The following is a 17,500-nucleotide window of genomic DNA, read 5'->3' as shown; positions in this document are numbered from 1 at the left end:
CCGACCTGCCATCATGGATAGTGTGATCCATGGTGTTAGGTAAAATTTCCTGGGCCAAGAGAACAAAGAAAGAAGTTGACAACTCTATTATCCCATCAAGGGTTTATTAAGGGAACTTACATAAGAGGTGTGTCTTGGGTGGTGGCAAGATGACACTGCAGGCGCTAAGGGTAGGGCAGGGCAAGATGGATGGGGGTACTGGGTCATGACCCACCCCAGATAAGGGAAAAATGTCTTATATGGTTTCCTAGGGAAGGGCAATGGCCTATTCCAGAAACCAGCACAAACCAGCACAAACCAGCACACCTGGGGTCGGGGAGGGGGTGTTAATCTGACAATCTCTGAGGGGATTTGGGGGATGCCATCTCTGTTCTGGCTAGATCTAGCTTGAGGGTCCCAAAGCAGTCACATCATTGAACAGTCTCTCCACACAGGGGAAGGCCAAGGAGGCTGGGGGGAAGAACCTTGTGCTGATTGAGGTTCCTGCCTGTCCAGGAGAACCAAGCTGAGCTCTTGGGAGCTCTGGCCGGGCCCATCCCATGCCCCTTGGCTCCATTCCTAGGCCAGGGCTGGTATAGTGCTCATAGTTGGATCCTGGAAGCTGTAAGGCTGGTAAGGTCCCTTGGGGGAAGGCCAGGCCGCCCTCGCAGGTATCCCTCACAACTTGGCCTTCTTCCTTTCTGTTCTCCCTGCTCCCTTGGTTCAGTGTTTCTTGGAAAAAACCACTGGGCTCTCCCACCCTACCACCCCTCCAACCCTTCCAGCACCCTGCTTGTCCTGCACTCCCTCCCCTCCCCTCTGTCAGGACCATTCCAGTTGGGCTGCTCTCGCCTGGGCCCTTTCCAGGGCTCTGGACTCAATTTTTGACCTCAGACAAGGCCTATGGGCAGGGCCAGGACATTAGGGCTTGGGATCTTGGCCACCAGAAGGTTTAAGCAAAGGCCAGGCCTGTCTGCCTGTCAATAGGTGCTGTCCTTCCCCTCACTCGGGCCAGCCTGTGGGGGTGCCTGGGGAGCAGGAGCTCTCAAGACAGTTTGTGTTGGCTAGGGGGGCAGTGACCCCCCCCCTCACTGCAGGCCTTTGCTCCCTCTGCTAGGAATGCAAATCCTCAGGATACAGCCCCCCCCCCAGACCCCTCCCCCTGTGCTGTTTCCCCAGAGTGTGAGTGAGCATCATGCATAAGGCCACCAGAAAGGCCAGGGCAGCCAGCACAGATGACGCAGAACCATGCTGGCCTTGATGCTGCTCAAGGGGAGGTATAGGCACCACAGATATGGAAAGGGAGCCTGGATTCCCTGGACATGCTCTTGTTTGGGATCTGGGCCCCCTCTTGCCTCTCAGGGTCACAGGCCTAGCCCAGCCTGACCCACCGGCAAAGGAAGCAGATGGGAGGGGGGCATTTGTATTTCAGCCTTGTTTAAGACAGCATGCAGAGACAAGGGGCTGTGTGTTGGGGCACATGAGAAGAAAGACAGCCCAACAACCCCTGGGATGCAAGCTTCCCTGAGGGACCCTGAGCAGGCCTGGTCACCCCACATAAGCACATGGGGTAACTGGGGAGGGCCACAGCACAGAACAGGTAGGGTGGAGGTTCCTCTTGCTGGTCCGTTGCCAACCCCCACCCCCCACCCCGCCTTAGCCAGGAGCCACCTCTCATTCCTCTCTCCCTGTTGCGGTCTCTGCTTGATGTCTGCTCTGGCCTCTTAGCCTTGCCTGGGTGGGAGGCTTCAGGCCGCTCTACTCTGAAGGCGGGTTGTGGGGGGAAGGGACTAGGTTTATTTCAGGAATCCACTGGTTCATTGTGCTGAGGGCAAGCCCCCTGGGGCAGCAGTGGAGACAAGGCCCTACTGGACACCCCAGGCCCTGGTGCCAGCCAGCAGACCCTCCTTAAATATTTGTGAGCAGCGCAGGAGCCCTGAGGGCCCAAGGTGGTCACACAAGCCTAGGGACAGATTCCATGACTCCTGGGGACCTGTGGGCAAAGTTTGTTGTCTTGGGTGGTAGGCTGTTAAGGATTGAACTCAACCAAATAGAAGATGACAGGGTGCCTCTAGGCCCTCAGGCTCACAAACCCAAGAGTGCTGTGGTTCTCTTTCCCCATGCCAGGATCCTCTAACCTACAGCCTGGGGCAGCCCTGAATAGCTTGTGAACTGAGAGGAAGGGCACCTTCCTCTGATTCTCAGAAGGAATCCTGTAGGGTACAGCCTTCCTAGATGCAGCTACCAAGTCTGCCCGCCTCCTCTGGGCAGGCCTGGTTCCAGGCACCCTGTAGGTCACAGATGAGCTTTAAGGCACTGTCAGTGCAGTGGATCTTGTAGCAGACCTCACTGCCTGGGAGAGTTTGGGGGCGGGAGTGGGAGGTTGGGAGTGTGTGTGGGGGGTGCAGCAACAGCTCTCTCCCACGCAAGAGACCGGCAAGCTGGGTTGTCTCACCTTTTCTCTTCCCACATCCCACCCATCCCCACACTGTTCCTGTATTGTTAAGTGGCACCCCCTTCCTGGAGCTAAGGGTGCACTTGGGCATGGGAGGCTAAGATGCAGAACAGAATGTACCCACTGCTATTGTCTCCTGGGGTGGGAGATTCCCAGGGTGTCCTCAAGTCTCTGCGCAAACCCAGGGAGCCAATCCCTTTTTCTCGACTCCGATTCCCTCAGTCCAAAGACTCAGGCCAAGAGGAACCCCTCACACTGGCCCGACCCACCCAGGCATGCTGGCTGAGGCCACTGACAAAAGTGGGAGCACTGTTTACAGGGTGCGCACAGAGCACCCCAGCGCCTGTCAATGGCAGGGGTGTTGGTTCCTTGGGACATCATCGTTGACCCGGCAGGCACCTTGGGCCAGAGCCTCGCCAATGCTCTGGGTGCCCCATAGCTCACCTGACCTCGTGGCAGCGTGACGAACGTGAGGCCCAGGCCCGAAGAAACTCACTACCTCTGCCTCCGTCTTGGGCCAGTGGGTGGAGCGCTGGTTCCAGCGGGTCCCTCCCCGGACTCACCGCTTAGGGGAGGGTGTGTCTCCCAAGGAGCTGGAGCACCGCCCCCGCCACGTGCCCCCTGGCCATCCCGAGCCATGCGGGCCCTTTAAGGGCCGGGGGCGTGTAACGGACCCGCCCCTTCCCCGCCGCGTTGGCCTGCCTGTTAAAGGGGCAGCGCCCTCGGCGCTCGCCTAGCGCAATCCTAAGCAGAGGGCGCGGGACCTGGCCGCGGGCTGGCGGGCGGGGAGGCGAGAGCGTGCGTTCGAGCAGTGCGCGGGGCGGCCCCTCCGCACCATGTACACCATCACCAAGGGGCCCAGCAAGCTGGTCGCGCAGCGCCGCACAGGTGCACAGGGGCGGGGCGGCGGGAATGGCCGGATGGGGGGGTCTGCGCGCCGGGACAGACCAAGGTCCCGGCGCAACGGCGGCTGACGTGCTCTCTCTGTACTCGCAGGGCCCACGCAGCAGCAAGTGGAGAGCAGGCTCGGCGAGCTCCTGAAATGCCGGCAGCCCGCGCCGCCCACTTCGCCACTCCCGCCGGCGCAGCCACCAGGACCCTGGCCCCTGTCGAGGTGAGACGCGCGCGGCCCCACTGGAGCCCGGACCTCCCCTCCCCCGCCGGCTCCCGTAGGGCCCCGAGGGTGACCTTGGGGAAAGGTTAGCAGGGACTGGGCCACATGTTCCAGGGCGGACGGGCGCGAAGGGGCGGGGCGCGGAGACCCCGCCCACGCCCTCCCAGGCCCGCGCCGGCAGCTCTGGGCCCGGCAGCTCCCGGCTTCCGCCTCACCTGGCACCTGGCTGAGTTGAAGGGAGCTAGGCCCGATATGTTTGGACGCCCACACTTCTGGCTCTGCAAGACCCCTGAGGGCCCCGAGTAGGGAGAAGGCCGAACAGCTTCATGGTTGGAGGGTTTCCAGACTTCTGAGTCAGATGCCTGAGCGACCTTGAGCTCCGAGGCCAAGGTTTGAGGCTAGCTGCTCGTGATTTGCCCTCCTAGGTGGTTAGGCCCCTGGCCCTCAAGGCCTCCTGTCTCTAGCAGCGGCAAGCCCCGTGCTTGCAAAGCATGGTGGGGGAGAGGTGCACGTGGTTCCCTCTGGCCCTGCCAGGCTACTGCCCTCCTCTGCCCTTCATCCCAGACACCCTGGCGGGGCGCTGGAGGCCCCCCCGCAGATGCTCAGGGCTAACTGGAGCCTGCAGTTTTCTGCTTTTTCTGACCAGCAGGTTTGTTGGTGCCAAGAGCCTGAGGCCATGGGAGGCTCAATCTGGGGCACTTTGGCCTCCACACTACTGTAACCTGGAGATCAAATCTCCCTTCCCCAGGTCTGAACCTTATACAGTTTTGGCTCAAGCCCTGGCCTCGACTTAAGGTAGTCTATGCATTTTCTGGGACCAGGGCTTTGGTCTAGGCCCACATAGGCAGAGGGGTGGTTGGGGCAGCAGACTCAGACCCTTGGAGTGTTGAGGAGGGCCTGAGGAGGAGGTTGCTGGTGAGGGAGACTTCTCAAGTTGAGGACAAACAACCTTCAAGGTCAGCCAGGAGGTCAGGGGAGTACCCGCGTGTGTGTGTGTGTGTGTGGGGGGGGATTCAGCCTGCTTCTCCCTCTGTTATAGGCCTCAGATACCACAGGTGGAGGCAGCCTGTGGGTACCCTTCTGGGCTGAGTTCCCAGGGGCCTCTTGCTGGGGGCATATTGACACTCTGGGGCTGGATCCTTGGCCAGCCATAGGTGTTCCTGGAGAGGGACGTTAGTGGGTCTTCGGGGGTGCTCCCTGGGACCCAGGCTGTGCTGTGACAGTGCCTCGTCACCTGGTCCTTGCACTTCACAGCTGCCTTACCTCAGAAACGAGGCAAAGGTGTGTAGCTACTACTGGTCACCCAGTCAGGGGGCTTGGGGCTAGAGTGGCCCTGAGTGCTCCCCATTCTCTTACTTGGAGAAACTTATCACCTTCCTCTCCATGGACCCATTGCTGGGGAAGGCAAGGTGCATCTGTGGCAGGGTTGAGGGTGTTGTGGAAAGACATAGGAAAGATAGTACGGAGCCCTTAAAACACCTAGGAGGCCTTACCTCTGTCTTCAGCATGCCCTGAGCCAGCTAGGCACACTGCGGCTTGCCAGGTCCAGGGTCAGTGGGGTGCTGACAAGCCTGGCCTGAGGGAGCAGGGCTGGCCACACAAGATGACACTATGTCCTGCTGGGTGCAGAAGAGTGCTGAGCAGGCAGATCATGTGCTAGCTGTGCCGGCTTCCCTTCCCTCCTTGGTCACTCCCCCTTCCTTGAGCCGCCCCCTCCCAGTCCCTGTGGCCTTGAAGGGCCCCTACTGGTAGGCCAGAGTAGCCAGCTGTCCTCCACCTGGAGGAGCACCTACTCCTGCTCCCACATCTTCTCAGGGGCCCACCCTCTAAAGTAGCTCCACCGAGACTTCCTGTCCACCTTCTCTGCTGTTTTTTTCTGCAATGCCTTTTCACCACCCCATATCCCTGACCCCAACTTGCCCAGGAGAAAGGGAGTGTCTGGGTCAGTGCTGTAGGCTGCATGCCTGGTGCTCCACAGATGCTCAGTGTCTGACCCCCTTGTATAACAGAGGGGCTTGGGTTCTGGCCAGGTATGGGTCTGGGCACTGCCTGTGGTGGTAAATAGGCCACATGTGTCTATGTCTCTGACAAGCTCTCCCTCCCAGCCAGAGACAGACAGGAGACAGGATAAGATCAATAGAGGTATTATCAACCATTGGGGAGAAGATAAAATGGGGTGATGTGACCACCAGATATGCAGGGGCAGACAGACACACAGGTGGGTAGGGGAGGTGCCTGGGAGCTGTACTGAGCTGTGGGCTTTGGAGCCAGACAGATATGGAGTCAAATCCTGATACTACTACCCACTCACAGCTTGTGACTTTGGACAAGTCACTTTCCTCTTGAACCCAGGTTCCTGGGCTGAGAAATGGTGCGGGGTCTACATTAGGGTAATGGAGGGGATCAGGTGAGAGGATGCCCCTATGGGCTCTGAGCAGGGACTCTGGTACTATGGACTGGAGCTTGGCTGTGGGCAGCATCCCTGGGAAGCGGGTACAAGGTGGCCTTTATCCACAGGAACGCAGCACATGGCAGCCTGTGCCCTTTCCCCCAGAGGGCCTATGAAGCCCCCTTATGTAACCACAGTACTGTTGGCAGGGGACAGCCAGGCTGGCGGGGCAGGCAGCTGCCAGCCACCACCTTGGTCCCTATGATCCACAGCCCTGGGCTACAATTCCCTTCTTTCTTTCCTTCTTCGATGTCCAGCCTGCAACTTTCCTGGAGCTTGCAGTCTTGCGGCGGGATGCGGGGTGGAGGTGTGGCAGGTGAGGGGCTGTCCGAGTCATATCTTTTGGTTTGTGAAGCTCAGACTGGGAAGAGCCCTGCCCCTCTAGTTTCCCTGTGGCCCAGAGCTGGCGGGACCGGTGCCCCTCAAGACGCTCCTCTTTATTTTAGTTCCCTTCTCGGCCGAGGAGGAAGTCCGAGCGGCGGTGGGGCACCTGAGCCCAGGATTGCGAGCAGGCGAGTGCCTGGCGGAGTGGCACGTGCAGCCCAGGACTCCCGGCTCCCACCTCCTGCTGTAGGTGCGGCCCTGCTCCCTCCACGGCCCATTACTGCCCTGGGCCCAGCTGGCTGGGATGGGCCCAGTGGCCCTCTCGATACAGCATACTTACTAGGCTGAGCTCCAGCACCTGGTGTCCATCTCCTCAGCATTCCCACCCCCATCAGCAAGAGCGTTGCCCTCGCCTGGGCCTGCAAAGATGGGCCGGGGTTGCAGTCACTCCCTCCCCATGTAGGATGGCCCACCCGACACTGGGTACCATCCCGTGGGACCTGGAGCAGAGACCACTGGGCTCTTTTTTGGGTCCTTCCCACACTGAGCCGTCGGCAAGATGGAGAGGCTTCTGTGGGGAGAATATAGCCAAGAACTGCGCCTGGAGGGTGGGGTTGGGACAGAGTGACCTGGTCATGGCTCCAGTTAGAACCTGGGCTGTTGGAGGCCTGGCCAGTCCAGGGGAAGTGGGTGGCGGGGGGATGCCTGAGAGAACCTTGGAGGGGCGCCTTCCTGCCTTGAGCATGGATTCTTGCTGGAGACCTTGGGTACAGACAACTGGGGACCCCACTGGCCAGAAGTCACAGGCGTGCCTCAGGGCCTGGGGCTGCAGGTGTGAGCTGAGCTGCTGGGGGCTTGGGCCTGCAGAAGAGAGGCCTTGACCACTTGATGCCGCACGCAGCTGCCCTGAGGTTCAGGGAAGTACTGAGGCTGGGCCTGGTCAGGACCATCTAGCTTGGGGGGGTGGTTGGTGTGGCCTGAGGCTGCTCCTAGAACTCTGCCAGGCAGCACCTGGGCTTGGAACAGTTACCAACCATCTCCTCCCCTTTCCGCAGTCCGGGGCCAAGGCTTGTGTTCAATCGGGTGAATGGCCGGCGGCCCCCCACCACATCCCCATCCATCGAGGGGACCCAGGAGACCTACACGCTGGCCCACGAGGAGAATGTCCGCTTTGTGTCCGAAGGTAGTGTGGAGGCTTAAGTGTGCGACCTGGGCCACTGGTCTTCCCCACTGTAACCTGACTCGAAGCTGCCAGAGGGCTGGGCTCTTCCTGGGCTCTTTGCCTGTTTGTCTTGTGACCATCCAGCGGACTGCCCATTCCTACTTCTGGGCTGGGGTCCAGAGTGGCCACCAGGCCCTAGGGAAACAGGGTGCCAGGCTCAGACTGACTGCCCTTTCTCTACAGCCTGGCAACAAGTGGAGCAGCAGCTGGGTGGTGGCCCAGCCGGTGAGAGCGGTCCGAGGCCTGTGCAGTACGTGGAGAGGACCCCGAACCCCCGACTGCAGAGTGAGCCCTCCCCCACAGGAACTCCCCTCCAGTCCCTCCCACCCTAATCTGGGCCCTGCCAGGTTCTAGCCCCAGGGAATATGGGAAGGGACTGGAACCTGACCCATGTCTTCCCAGTTGCCTGCTACATTTGGGGTCCGGGTGAGGGTCTTGTGGTCAGCTTGAGGGGAGAGATGCTGACAGGTCCGGGAGGCCGTACCAGTGCCCAGCCTTCTGCTCTGTCCACAGACTTTGTGCCCATCGACCTGGACGAGTGGTGGGCGCAGCAGTTCCTGGCCAGAATCACTAATTGCTCATAGCTGCTGCCTCAGAAGGAATGCTGCCTCCACAGGGCCTAGCCCTGCCCCGTGGCGGACCTTCTGCTAGGAGAGGACCATGGCACCCTGTATGTGCTGCGGCAGGCTGTGCTTCACCCTGGGCCTGGCTGGATGCCAGCCACACCTGAAGTGCCAGCGTTTGGACTTTTGCACCTGTTGACACCTTGGCCCAGCTGTCCCAGGCTGTCAGGGGCCAGGGGCTGACCGTGTCTGACCTCAATCTTGCTCACTGTGCCCAGGGACCAGCCCCTGGGGCTGGCAGGGCAGAACTCCAGCCGAATAAAGTTGAGAAACTGCCTTTTCGGAATGGCCTTTACTTGGTACATGAGAGGTAGAAGGATCCTCACTTCCCAGGCCAATCTCCTTTGTAGCCCTGTCTTTCCACATTGCAGTGCTGGCCTTCATCGCTTTACCCAGCTGCTCTCCTGTGTCCTGACAGAGGTGCCAAGGCCATCTCATCTTCCTTTGAACTCCGTCCCACATTGACACCTACTCCCCACCCCTCCTTTCCCTGTTGGTGTTGGCAAGTTCCTGAGCCCTGCCTGGAGGCCCAGAGATGTTATATAACTGGCGCTGAGATGCAGGTCCCAGCCTCCCAGAATTGGGGCCAGGTCTCAGGACTGCCTGTGAGACAGTGGGTGAAGGTGCCTCACAGGTTTGGAGGGAGCCCTGGGGGATACTGCTTAGCCTGTTGGGTGGGTGACCTCACTTGTAGCTGACAGGATGAAGCGGAGTACCCCCAGTGTGCACGCTATCTTCAGAGGACTGGGCTGTCAGTGAGTGTGGATGGCCCTTGTGCGTGCATCTCATTTCTGATATACAGATGAGCCCCAGAAAAAGTTAGGAACTCCACGATCTAGCTGGTCATGCTACAGGCCCTTACACGTTCCCTGCTTGGGAGTGGCCACAGAGAGGCCTGGGAACGAAGTCTCCTGACCCAGGGCGCGACTGCGGACGAGTGCCCTGAGCAGGCCAGACAGGGTCTTAGGGGCCTCCTAAGGGGCTGTAGACAGCTAGTGGGAGAACCTCAGGGTGAGGTGCGAGTTGCCGCCCCGCCCCGAGATCACGTGGCCCAGCCGCTGTAAAGACGGAAGTGGCGCCGTTGCCAGGCGGCCGTTGCTAGGCGCGCGCTGCGTGCCCTGCGTGAGGCGCGCGGCGGCGGAGGCGGGAAGTGCGAGTAGCGGCGCCATGGCGCGAGGTAAGCCTCTAGCTGGCGGACCGGGACCCGGGTCCGGGGCTGGGAGTCTGAGGGGCACGCGGCTGGCAGGGTCGGGGACGAGCGCGGGGTCCGGCGTCTGGAGCACACTGAGCCTACGGCCTGGCTCCAACAGTCCCGCGTCGTAGGCCCATGGGCAGTTTGATGCCAAGACTTGCCCCGAGCCTAGTCCGCATGCTGTGATTGCTGTAACCACTGGAGGGCGCGCAGACCCAGTCCCCGGCCCCTCCTTAGGGGGTGCGAAGCCCCACCCTGGGTCTGGCACCTGGGGTCAGGTCCTCACGCCTCCATATTCCCCCAGTGTGGGAACACCCATTTCTCAACGTCTTCAGACACTTCAAGGTGGACGAATGGAAGCGGTCCACTAAGGAGGGCGATGTGGCGACTGTGATGGTATGTGGGCCAGGAGACCTGACCACAGGAAGGGAGGCCCTCTTCTCTGCCTGGGATACTTTGCCCCACCTCCCGAGGGTCTCGTGGGCTGCAACCCTCCTGGTGCTCCAAGGTCTGTGAGATACACTGACTCTCGTCTTTTTGTCCAGGACAAGACCCTAAAGTGCACAGTGTATCGTATACGGGGTTCTGTCTCTGCCAGCAATTACATCCAGCTCCCCAAAACTAGCACCCAGTCCCTGGGGCTGACTGGACGATACTTGTACGTGCTTTTCCGACCCCTGTCCACCAAGCATTTCATCATCCACCTGGACTTGTCCACCAAGGTACAGAATTCAGGAGTGGGGACTGTGCGTGGGGGTTCTGCACCCCTGCTGCCCCCTCTTGTCTTCTCATGGCCATGCTTTGTCCCTGCAGGACGGCCAGGTCATCCGCGTGTCCCTTTCTAACCTTTTCAAGGAGTTCAAGTCCACAGCTACATGGCTTCAATTCCCCTTCATCTGTGAGGCTGGGATGTCCAGGAAAGGTGACACAGAGATGGGGCAAGAATGGGACATGGACTGTCCAGGGGAGGCAGTCTGAAGGCAGAGAGGGAGGTGGGGTAGGCACAGTCAGGCTCCTTCGTGGCCTGTGGGTGACCATCCCAGGTTGGGGGTGCATCGTTTTGGCCATGGAAATGGGCGCAGGCCAAGAACAGAAAGCTGGCTAGTAAGAGGGTGGTTGCTGACCTTGGCTTGCCTCCTGCAGACCTGGCAGGTGTGGCTCCCCCTGGTGCCCACTGGACCTTCCTGCAGCTGGACCTGCACGACATCCTCCTGGTCTACTTGAATCTTCGCTACAGCCATCTCAAGAGAGTCCGGCTGTGTTCCAGTCTGCTTGTTCGGAGCCTCTACACCAGCGATCTGTGCTTCGACCCAGGTGAGGGCTTTACCCCACGCCCTGTGCTTAGCCTACAGGTGGGCTACTCCAACTCCATTCCTTCCTCCAAGTTCTCTGCCCAGGAGGGGCCCTGGCACTTGATGAAGATGCCCAGGCTGTGCCATCTTTGAGCCTCTAGCTCCTGAAATACTTGTGGCGGGAGGTAGTGGTTGGGCAGATGGCAATACCCTGAAGGCACCTGGTGCCGAATCTCACCTGGGCCGGGAGAGGGAGCTGTGAGGGCTTTTCTAGACTTGGGGCAACTCTGCTCTTTTTAGCTGTCACTGTTACCGAGGCCCGGCAAGCAAGGCTGCCTGTCACTCCCGTGCCAAGAGAAATGGCATTCCCAGTGCCAAAGGGGGAGAGCTGGCATGACCGCTATGTCCATATCCGGTGAGCAGCTCCATTTGTCTCAGGGAGGCTGGTAGAGGAGGGCAGGGTTGCCCTAACGCTGACTCTCCCTCTACCCCACCGAGGTTTCCAAGCAACAGTTCAGCAGCATCCTCTGAGCCAGTTCAGAAGAGCTATTTTCCTCCTAAGGCAGGTGGGCTTGTGGCGTGCACAGTCTTGGTGGGAGAGGGGCCTGGTTCTTTCTGGGGTGGTACAGTGCCTGCAGGGCTGGGGCTAGCCTGGAGGTCACCCTGACGTTCCAGAGCTGTTTGGGAGGCTGTGTTTAGGGTGCCTGGTGGCCCCAAGCTCTCGAGCTGGGAGGGGTGCTGGGGCCCAGGTACAGTAGTGGGCTGCAGCTATCAGGGTGGCTTCTCACTGCTGCCCTGCCCGGTGCCTTCGGCCACCTCCTCTTCAGGCCTCTGCACTTTGCTCAATGGGTTCTGCGGCCCTTTGCTTCATTGCAGTCTTCCCGAGGCATGTACCACAGCTTCTCCCTCACTTGGTGACCTTCAGCAAGCCCAGACAAGACAGAGTGTCCCCTGAGGTCCAGATGCTTGGTCCCACAGCCGTGAGTGCCTATGCTCTCAGAGATAGAGCTTGGGTAGCCCCAGGGTCTGATGATAGCCCCAGGGTCTGATGGACACTGTCCCCCTACAGTCCTACCGGGCCCCCTCGGCACCTGGGCCCCTTCCAGAGGAAAGCCTGTCCTGTGAGCATTCAGAGGTCTCTGGCGTGAGCGGCCCCAATGGCCATAGGCAAGAGCCCTCAGCATGCGCGGATGCCACTGATAAGCATGCTACTGGCAACGGCCTTCAGGTGTCTGTCCGTAAGTTGGCTGTAGTGGCCACAGATCTGGAAGATGTGGCCGTGAATGAGGTAAGTGCCTGTCCCAAGGAAAGCAGGGGTGGATCCTCTCATAGTGGTGGGTGGGGCTGGGACCGTTGGGCCCATGCCCCCGACAAGCTGAATGTGGGGCATATAGGCCCTTGAGGGCCCTTCTCATTCAGCCCAGTGGCAGAAAGTAGAGTGGTCAGGAGGAGGCTTTGGGCAAGAATCCCTTTGAACAAAGAATAAGGGGTGGGGAAAAACAACAGAATAAGGAGGGACTGGTGCCCAGGCACCAACTCCCAGCCCCGAGGTGGTCTGTGGGAGCCTCAGACCAAAGGCAGTGGCAGCACCTGGGGTGCTTGGAGGATCTGACACTGCGGCTAGAATCCTGGCTTCTTGACACAGCAGGCAACAGAAGCCACTCAGGACCAGCTGACTTCTCAGGAGGCAGGAACCAGCCCAGTAGGGAAGCCCTGGTGGGATGGGGTCTTGCCTCTGGAGTCTCACTGTGAGTTTACCTGTTTCAGAGCTTCCTGCCAGATCCTGTCTTGAGGCTTAAAGGGGTCATCGGCTTTGGGGGCCACAGCACCAAATGGGTGAGGGGTCCCATGCTCTCATTGGGTTGAATGAGTGTCACATACATGGGTGGACATTGGCAAGGCCCTATATCCCCTGAGATTGCTGCATGAACATCTGGTCCCCACCCACATCTCCAGTGTGGCTCAGTGCTTCCTCAGTGACCTGCCCTCTCAGGTTTCCTTTTGTTCTCTCGCATGCTGGCTGGGTCAGTGCTGGTCCGAGCGTTTGAGCTTCCAGAGACCCACAAACTCTCACCCTTAAAAGCTTTGATGCAGCCATGCAGAGCTGGTGTGTGTACTACTTATGGGTCCCCGTAGAGTGTAGGGGGCAGTGAGAGAGGAGGCCCTGGGTTGTTAGGCCCTCCTGGACGTAGGCTCTAAGTCTTTGTGGGCTCTTTGGTCTTTTATTGTCTGAACCCCAAAGTTTCTTGTATCAAAGACAAGGCTTAGAGATGGCTCTGCATGTGCTTGTGCATACGCAAGTGTTCATGTGTCTGCAAGTTTTCTCTGTTCTTTTGATGTGTGTATCCCATTGACTTCTGTGCACTTTACATGGGGAAGAGTTTTTCACAGTAGCGGGTCAAGGCCAGCCCATGACTCTAGTCCCCGGCCCCCATGCATAGGCCCTGTGGACCAAGGATGGGTCTGCTGTCGTGTACCCCTGCCATGCAGTCATCGTGGTCCTGCACATTGACTCCTTCGAGCAGCGCTTCTTCCTCGGCCACACAGACAAGGTGAGTACCACCCAGCCCAGATGTGGCTCGTGCCTATAGACTACACAACTTTTCTTAACCTGCCTCCTCCCCAGGTCTCTGCCCTGGCACTGGATGGAAACAACTCTCTTCTGGCCTCAGCCCAGGCACAGACCCCCAGCATGCTACGCCTATGGGATTTCCAGACTGGAGGCTGCCTTTCTCTGTTCCGGAGCCCTGTCCACACCGTCTGCTCCCTCAGGTAGGTGAGGGGCCTCTGAGGTGAGTGGGAGCCAATCATAGCGACACTGACCACTTTCTCCACGTCTACAGCTTCTCCAGCAGTGGGGCACTGCTTTGTGGCGTTGGCAAAGACCACCACGGGAGGACGGTAAAGGGGCAGCCCGGGGAGTTGGGGCAAAGTCTGAATTGTATAGGAAGCAATCTTCCCCTGAAGGCCTCCCCTCCTGGCCTCCCCCTGACCCTGCAGAGGTCCTGCTGCAAGGCCCCCCATCCCACACGCTGCAGAGCGTTTTGTGTTTTACACCCCTTGTGGATGAAATCAACATTTATATAACTCATCTCACTATTTTTGATGGTATGTCCTAGAGTTATAGAGTAGCCCACTTTTATGTCTGAAGTGTTTGGTGTTTTACCTTGGAGCCTTCTCCCTACTTGTGGGTCAGTGTTTTCTGTTTGTTTCTGCAGACGAGTCAACCTCATGTGTCTACAGAAGCCAGGGTGGGCATGTATAGTTTCCTCTGGGCCGTAGGCGCTGTCCTACCCACACCCTCACCAGCAGAGAGCTCAAGTAGGCGCCTGTAGGAAAGAAGAACCTAGTGGAGGTCTGGCAGGGCAGGCAGGTGCAGCTGGGGCTCAGCATTGGCTCATTGCAGATGGTGGTGGTGTGGGACATGGACCAGGTGAGACAAGGTGGCGAGACTGTCATTCTCACGAAGGTGCACACCGACATTGACATCCAGGCTTTCGAGGTTGCCTCTTTTGATGAAACCAGGTGACCAGGCCTCCTGCCCACCTTTGGTCCTGGAATGGGACCCTGGCAGCCCAGATGGGGATGGAGCCACTGAGCTTGTTCCTCCTCCCTGGCTCAGGGCCCTGTCCACAGGAGCATCAGTCTCTCTATGGGGATTTGGTGGCGCTCACCCTCATACTCCTTGTAGGATGGTGTCTTGTGGGCGGGGCAGTGTCCGGCTATGGCGGCTTCGAGGTGGGGGTCTTCGCTCCTGCCCCGTGGACCTGGGGGAGCACCATGCACTAGAGTTCACTGATTTGGCCTTTGGGCAGGCCCAGGACAGCCGCACACTGTGAGTATAGCTCATTTACCTTAACCAGGTGGGTCTCTCTGCCTGCCCCTTCGGCCCTCACTTGTCACCTTCCTGGGCAGCTATGTGTGCAGCCGCAGTGGCTATATCCTGGAGATCGACCACCAGCGCATGGCCGTGCGGCACACTCGCCGTCTGCTGCCCGTGCAGACCCCCGGCAGCCCCCTCCCACAGAAGCAGACCTTCAGTTCAGGTATGTGGCCCTTGCTGTGTTGGGGCACCAGCCCTGATGCTTTCGCTGATGCTTCCTTTCCTCCAGGCCCTGGCATCGCCATCAGCAGCCTCAGCGTCTCCCAGGCTGCATGTGCTGTGGGCTCCGAGGATGGCTACCTGCGCCTCTGGCCCCTGGACTTCTCCTCTGTGCTCTTGGAGGCAGGTGGGGCCAAGACAGCGCCTCACCACCGTGGTCACCGAGGGAGGGCCATGACCTTGGGCCGTCCTTGGGCTAATTGGCAGTCATGGGGCTCTGAGAGGCTGCGTCTGGAGCCTGGGCGCCATCATTGCTGAGCCCAAGAGTGGGTGGTCATGGAGGAGCTGCCTGTCCCTGTCCATGGAAAGATGGGGCTCTGGGCAGCAAAGAAAGGAATAGGTTTATGTCCTGTGGGGGCTGGGAGGGAGGTATAGGCTGGATGTAGCCAGCTTGCCCTGGCGCCTGGACCAATCTGATTCAGGCCTGGGGGGGTCACCTGCCTACCCTGCAGAGCACGAAGGCCCCATCAGCTCAGTCCGCCTCAGCCCTGACGGCCTGCATGTGCTATCTACCACCTCTTTGGGCTACCTGGGCTTCCTGGACATACCGTCCCAGGAGTACAGTGTGCTGATGCGCTCCCACACTGCCCTGGTGCTGGCCCTTGCCATTGAGTGCAGCCGGGGGCAGCTGGCCACTGTGTCCCAGGACCACACTGTCCGCATCTGGGACCTGGCAACCCTGCAGCAGGTAGGTGGTGGCCTGGAGGAAGGGACTAGAGGCCACAGGCTACATTGTGGCCTGGGGGCAGGGCCCAGGCAGGTGGGGGATGGATGGAGAGGGCCTGTGGTGCCCTTGGTCCTTTAGTCTCTGTTTGGGGTCCATGGGTTCAGGACTATCTCTGAGGTTCTTCTCGTCATCTGACAGCCCCCACCCTGCCTGTCTCCATCTTCCAGCTCTATGACTTCACATCACCTGAGGAGGCCCCGTGTGCGGTCGCCTTCCACCCCACACAGCCAACCTTCTTCTGCGGCTTCAGCAGTGGGGCTGTCCGCTCTTTCAGCCTGGAGGCTGCTGAGGTCCTGGTGGAGCACAGGTGGGTACCCTCCTGGTTCCTGGCCCCATAGATGCCCATGGTGGAAGCTTGTGGGTCTCCTGGGATGTATGGGTACCTGGGTAGGGTAGGGCTGTCCACAAGAAACTTTTGTCCTCTGCTGCTCCTTGGGGACTCGGCCAGGCCCAGCTATGGGAGGTCTGGGATGGTGCAGCTCAGGGACAAGGTAGCAGGCATCCCTGTGTGGTACAGGTGTCACCGAGGAGCCATCACCGGCCTGGTTGCCAGCCCTGATGGCAGCCTTCTGTTCAGCACCTGCTCTCAGGGCACCCTGAGCCAGTACCACTGTGTCACCACCTGTTCTCGAGTCCTGCATGTGGCAGGTCAGTCCCCCATGCCCAGCCCCAACCCAACCTTCCAATCTTTCCATCTTCAGGTTCCTGTGGGGTGGGACTTGCCTAGTGTCACTGACTAGTAAATTGCCTTCTGTGGCCTCTATCTAGACCCCCAGGGAAGTGTGGCTTTAGGATACACCATCTACTCAAAACTGAAGGTCGAAGGGGGTCTGTGCCTGCCTCATTCCAGGAGAACAACCTGAGCACCAGACCAGCAGAGGGTTGGCCCCTCCTATGGCCATTACTTGGGCCAGCCAGCTGGTCACTTGGGGGTCCCTCCTGGCCCAGTTATCCTGCTAGTCCCTGGGGCCTGGGGTGTCTTGGTGCTCTGATGCCCAGGCCCCTGGGCTGGTTCCTGCAGTTGTGGGCAGGTTTGTGTCTGCTCTGGGTACCCCTCCACACCTAGCTGACTACCTGCCCCCATGATGTTGGCAGCTAATGTGGTGTGCCAGGATACCTGCTTGAGTCCCAACGCCCTGACAGTTAGTGGGGACAGCCACCTGCTGGCCTTCGTTGGTCCCTCTAAGTACACAGTGACCATTATGGATGCATCTTCACTGGATAATGTGAGTCAGCCAGAATCCTCTGTGTGTCCAGTGTGGGTGGGGCTGTACCAGCCTGCCTGGCAGACCCCATGGGTACCCCGACTTACTGTCAAATGACTCCTCTGGATTCTACCAAGACGGGATAGAGGAGAGGAATGGGCTCTTCTTGGCCTGGCGTGGAAAGCAAGAGCATCAAGGGGGCGGGTGGAAGGCCATGCTCACTGCAGAGAAGACCCAGGTTCTGCTACTCTCAGGCACAGAGGACACAGTTGCCCAGTAAGGGCCGGGTAGGGAGGGTCATATGTGTAGGGGGGCTGCCTGCCTCCTGTGCCCTGGCTCTGGGGGCTCAAGCTCTGCCCAGAGGTCATGGCTGGTGGCTACTCGTTGCCATCCCCCAGTTGCTGCAGGTTGACGTCAGTACCCTGGATGTGGGCAGCAGCCGCCTGGACTCAGCTGTCGCCCTCTGCTTCGGCCCTGCACCCACTAGCCACCTGCTGGTGTCGACATCGTCCAACAAGGTTGTGGTGCTGGACTCCACTTCGGGCCGCGTGGTCCGGGAGGTGAGCCCAGGGCCTTGACCAGCGGCTTGGCCTCTCCCGCACTCTGGACTCTGACCTTGGTGTCTCCAGTGTCTTGAGGAAGAGAGGTTCTGAGCTGCCTGCCACTCCTGAGAGGTGTATTTTTTGAGAAGGGAGGTTTCCTCAGTCTAGGGGACCCATGTGTTTCGATCTTCTCCCGTGAGAACACTCTCTTGCAGTTGTCTGGTGTCTGCCCCATGGCCTGCCCTTCTCTGGCTCTCAGTGGCGGCTCGCTTTC

At 59.5% G+C, this 17,500-nt stretch overlaps 2 protein-coding genes across 4 annotated transcripts in view; both read left to right on the top strand.

Annotated features, from left to right (window-relative positions):
- Positions 1-3,029: 3,029 nt before the first annotated feature.
- On the top strand, positions 3,030-8,443 carry MCRIP2 (MAPK regulated corepressor interacting protein 2). 3 transcript variants are annotated; one of them, XM_025048260.1, is made up of 7 exons: positions 3,030-3,322; positions 3,431-3,548; positions 6,255-6,313; positions 6,444-6,567; positions 7,377-7,504; positions 7,727-7,828; positions 8,057-8,443. In XM_025048260.1, the coding sequence occupies exons 1-7, from the start codon at positions 3,271-3,273 to the stop codon at positions 8,125-8,127; spliced, it is 654 nt and encodes a 217-aa protein (XP_024904028.1). In that variant the 5' UTR covers positions 3,030-3,270; the 3' UTR covers positions 8,128-8,443. The 3 variants fall into 3 exon arrangements, with proteins under 3 accessions (XP_024904028.1, XP_015446415.1, XP_006914076.1); XM_015590929.2 differs by lacking the exon at positions 6,444-6,567 and having other exon boundaries at positions 3,033-3,322; XM_006914014.3 differs by lacking the exons at positions 6,255-6,313; positions 6,444-6,567 and having other exon boundaries at positions 3,038-3,322.
- Positions 8,444-9,266: 823 nt separating this feature from the next.
- Positions 9,267-17,500, top strand: part of WDR90 (WD repeat domain 90) — a 16,554-nt gene continuing 8,320 nt past the window's right edge. Inside the window, 23 exon segments of the mRNA XM_006914013.3 lie at positions 9,267-9,343; positions 9,663-9,754; positions 9,904-10,080; positions 10,172-10,280; positions 10,502-10,672; positions 10,951-11,065; positions 11,149-11,216; positions 11,527-11,712; positions 11,715-11,938; positions 12,418-12,486; positions 13,092-13,202; positions 13,277-13,422; positions 13,494-13,551; positions 14,057-14,175; positions 14,342-14,485; positions 14,566-14,696; positions 14,763-14,879; positions 15,205-15,440; positions 15,647-15,786; positions 15,997-16,127; positions 16,575-16,705; positions 17,083-17,244; positions 17,442-17,500. The exon segment at positions 17,442-17,500 is cut by the window's right edge and continues 85 nt beyond it. Of these exon segments, the coding sequence (XP_006914075.1) occupies positions 9,334-9,343; positions 9,663-9,754; positions 9,904-10,080; positions 10,172-10,280; positions 10,502-10,672; positions 10,951-11,065; positions 11,149-11,216; positions 11,527-11,712; positions 11,715-11,938; positions 12,418-12,486; positions 13,092-13,202; positions 13,277-13,422; positions 13,494-13,551; positions 14,057-14,175; positions 14,342-14,485; positions 14,566-14,696; positions 14,763-14,879; positions 15,205-15,440; positions 15,647-15,786; positions 15,997-16,127; positions 16,575-16,705; positions 17,083-17,244; positions 17,442-17,500 (2,906 nt within the window). The 5' untranslated portion in view covers positions 9,267-9,333.

Source organism: Pteropus alecto, unplaced genomic scaffold (genome assembly GCF_000325575.1).
Source record: "Pteropus alecto unplaced genomic scaffold, ASM32557v1 scaffold44, whole genome shotgun sequence".
NCBI lineage: Eukaryota > Metazoa > Chordata > Mammalia > Chiroptera > Pteropodidae > Pteropus > Pteropus alecto.
The sequence above is the reverse complement of the archived record's forward strand: the minus strand, read 5'-3'. Positions and strand labels throughout refer to the sequence as shown.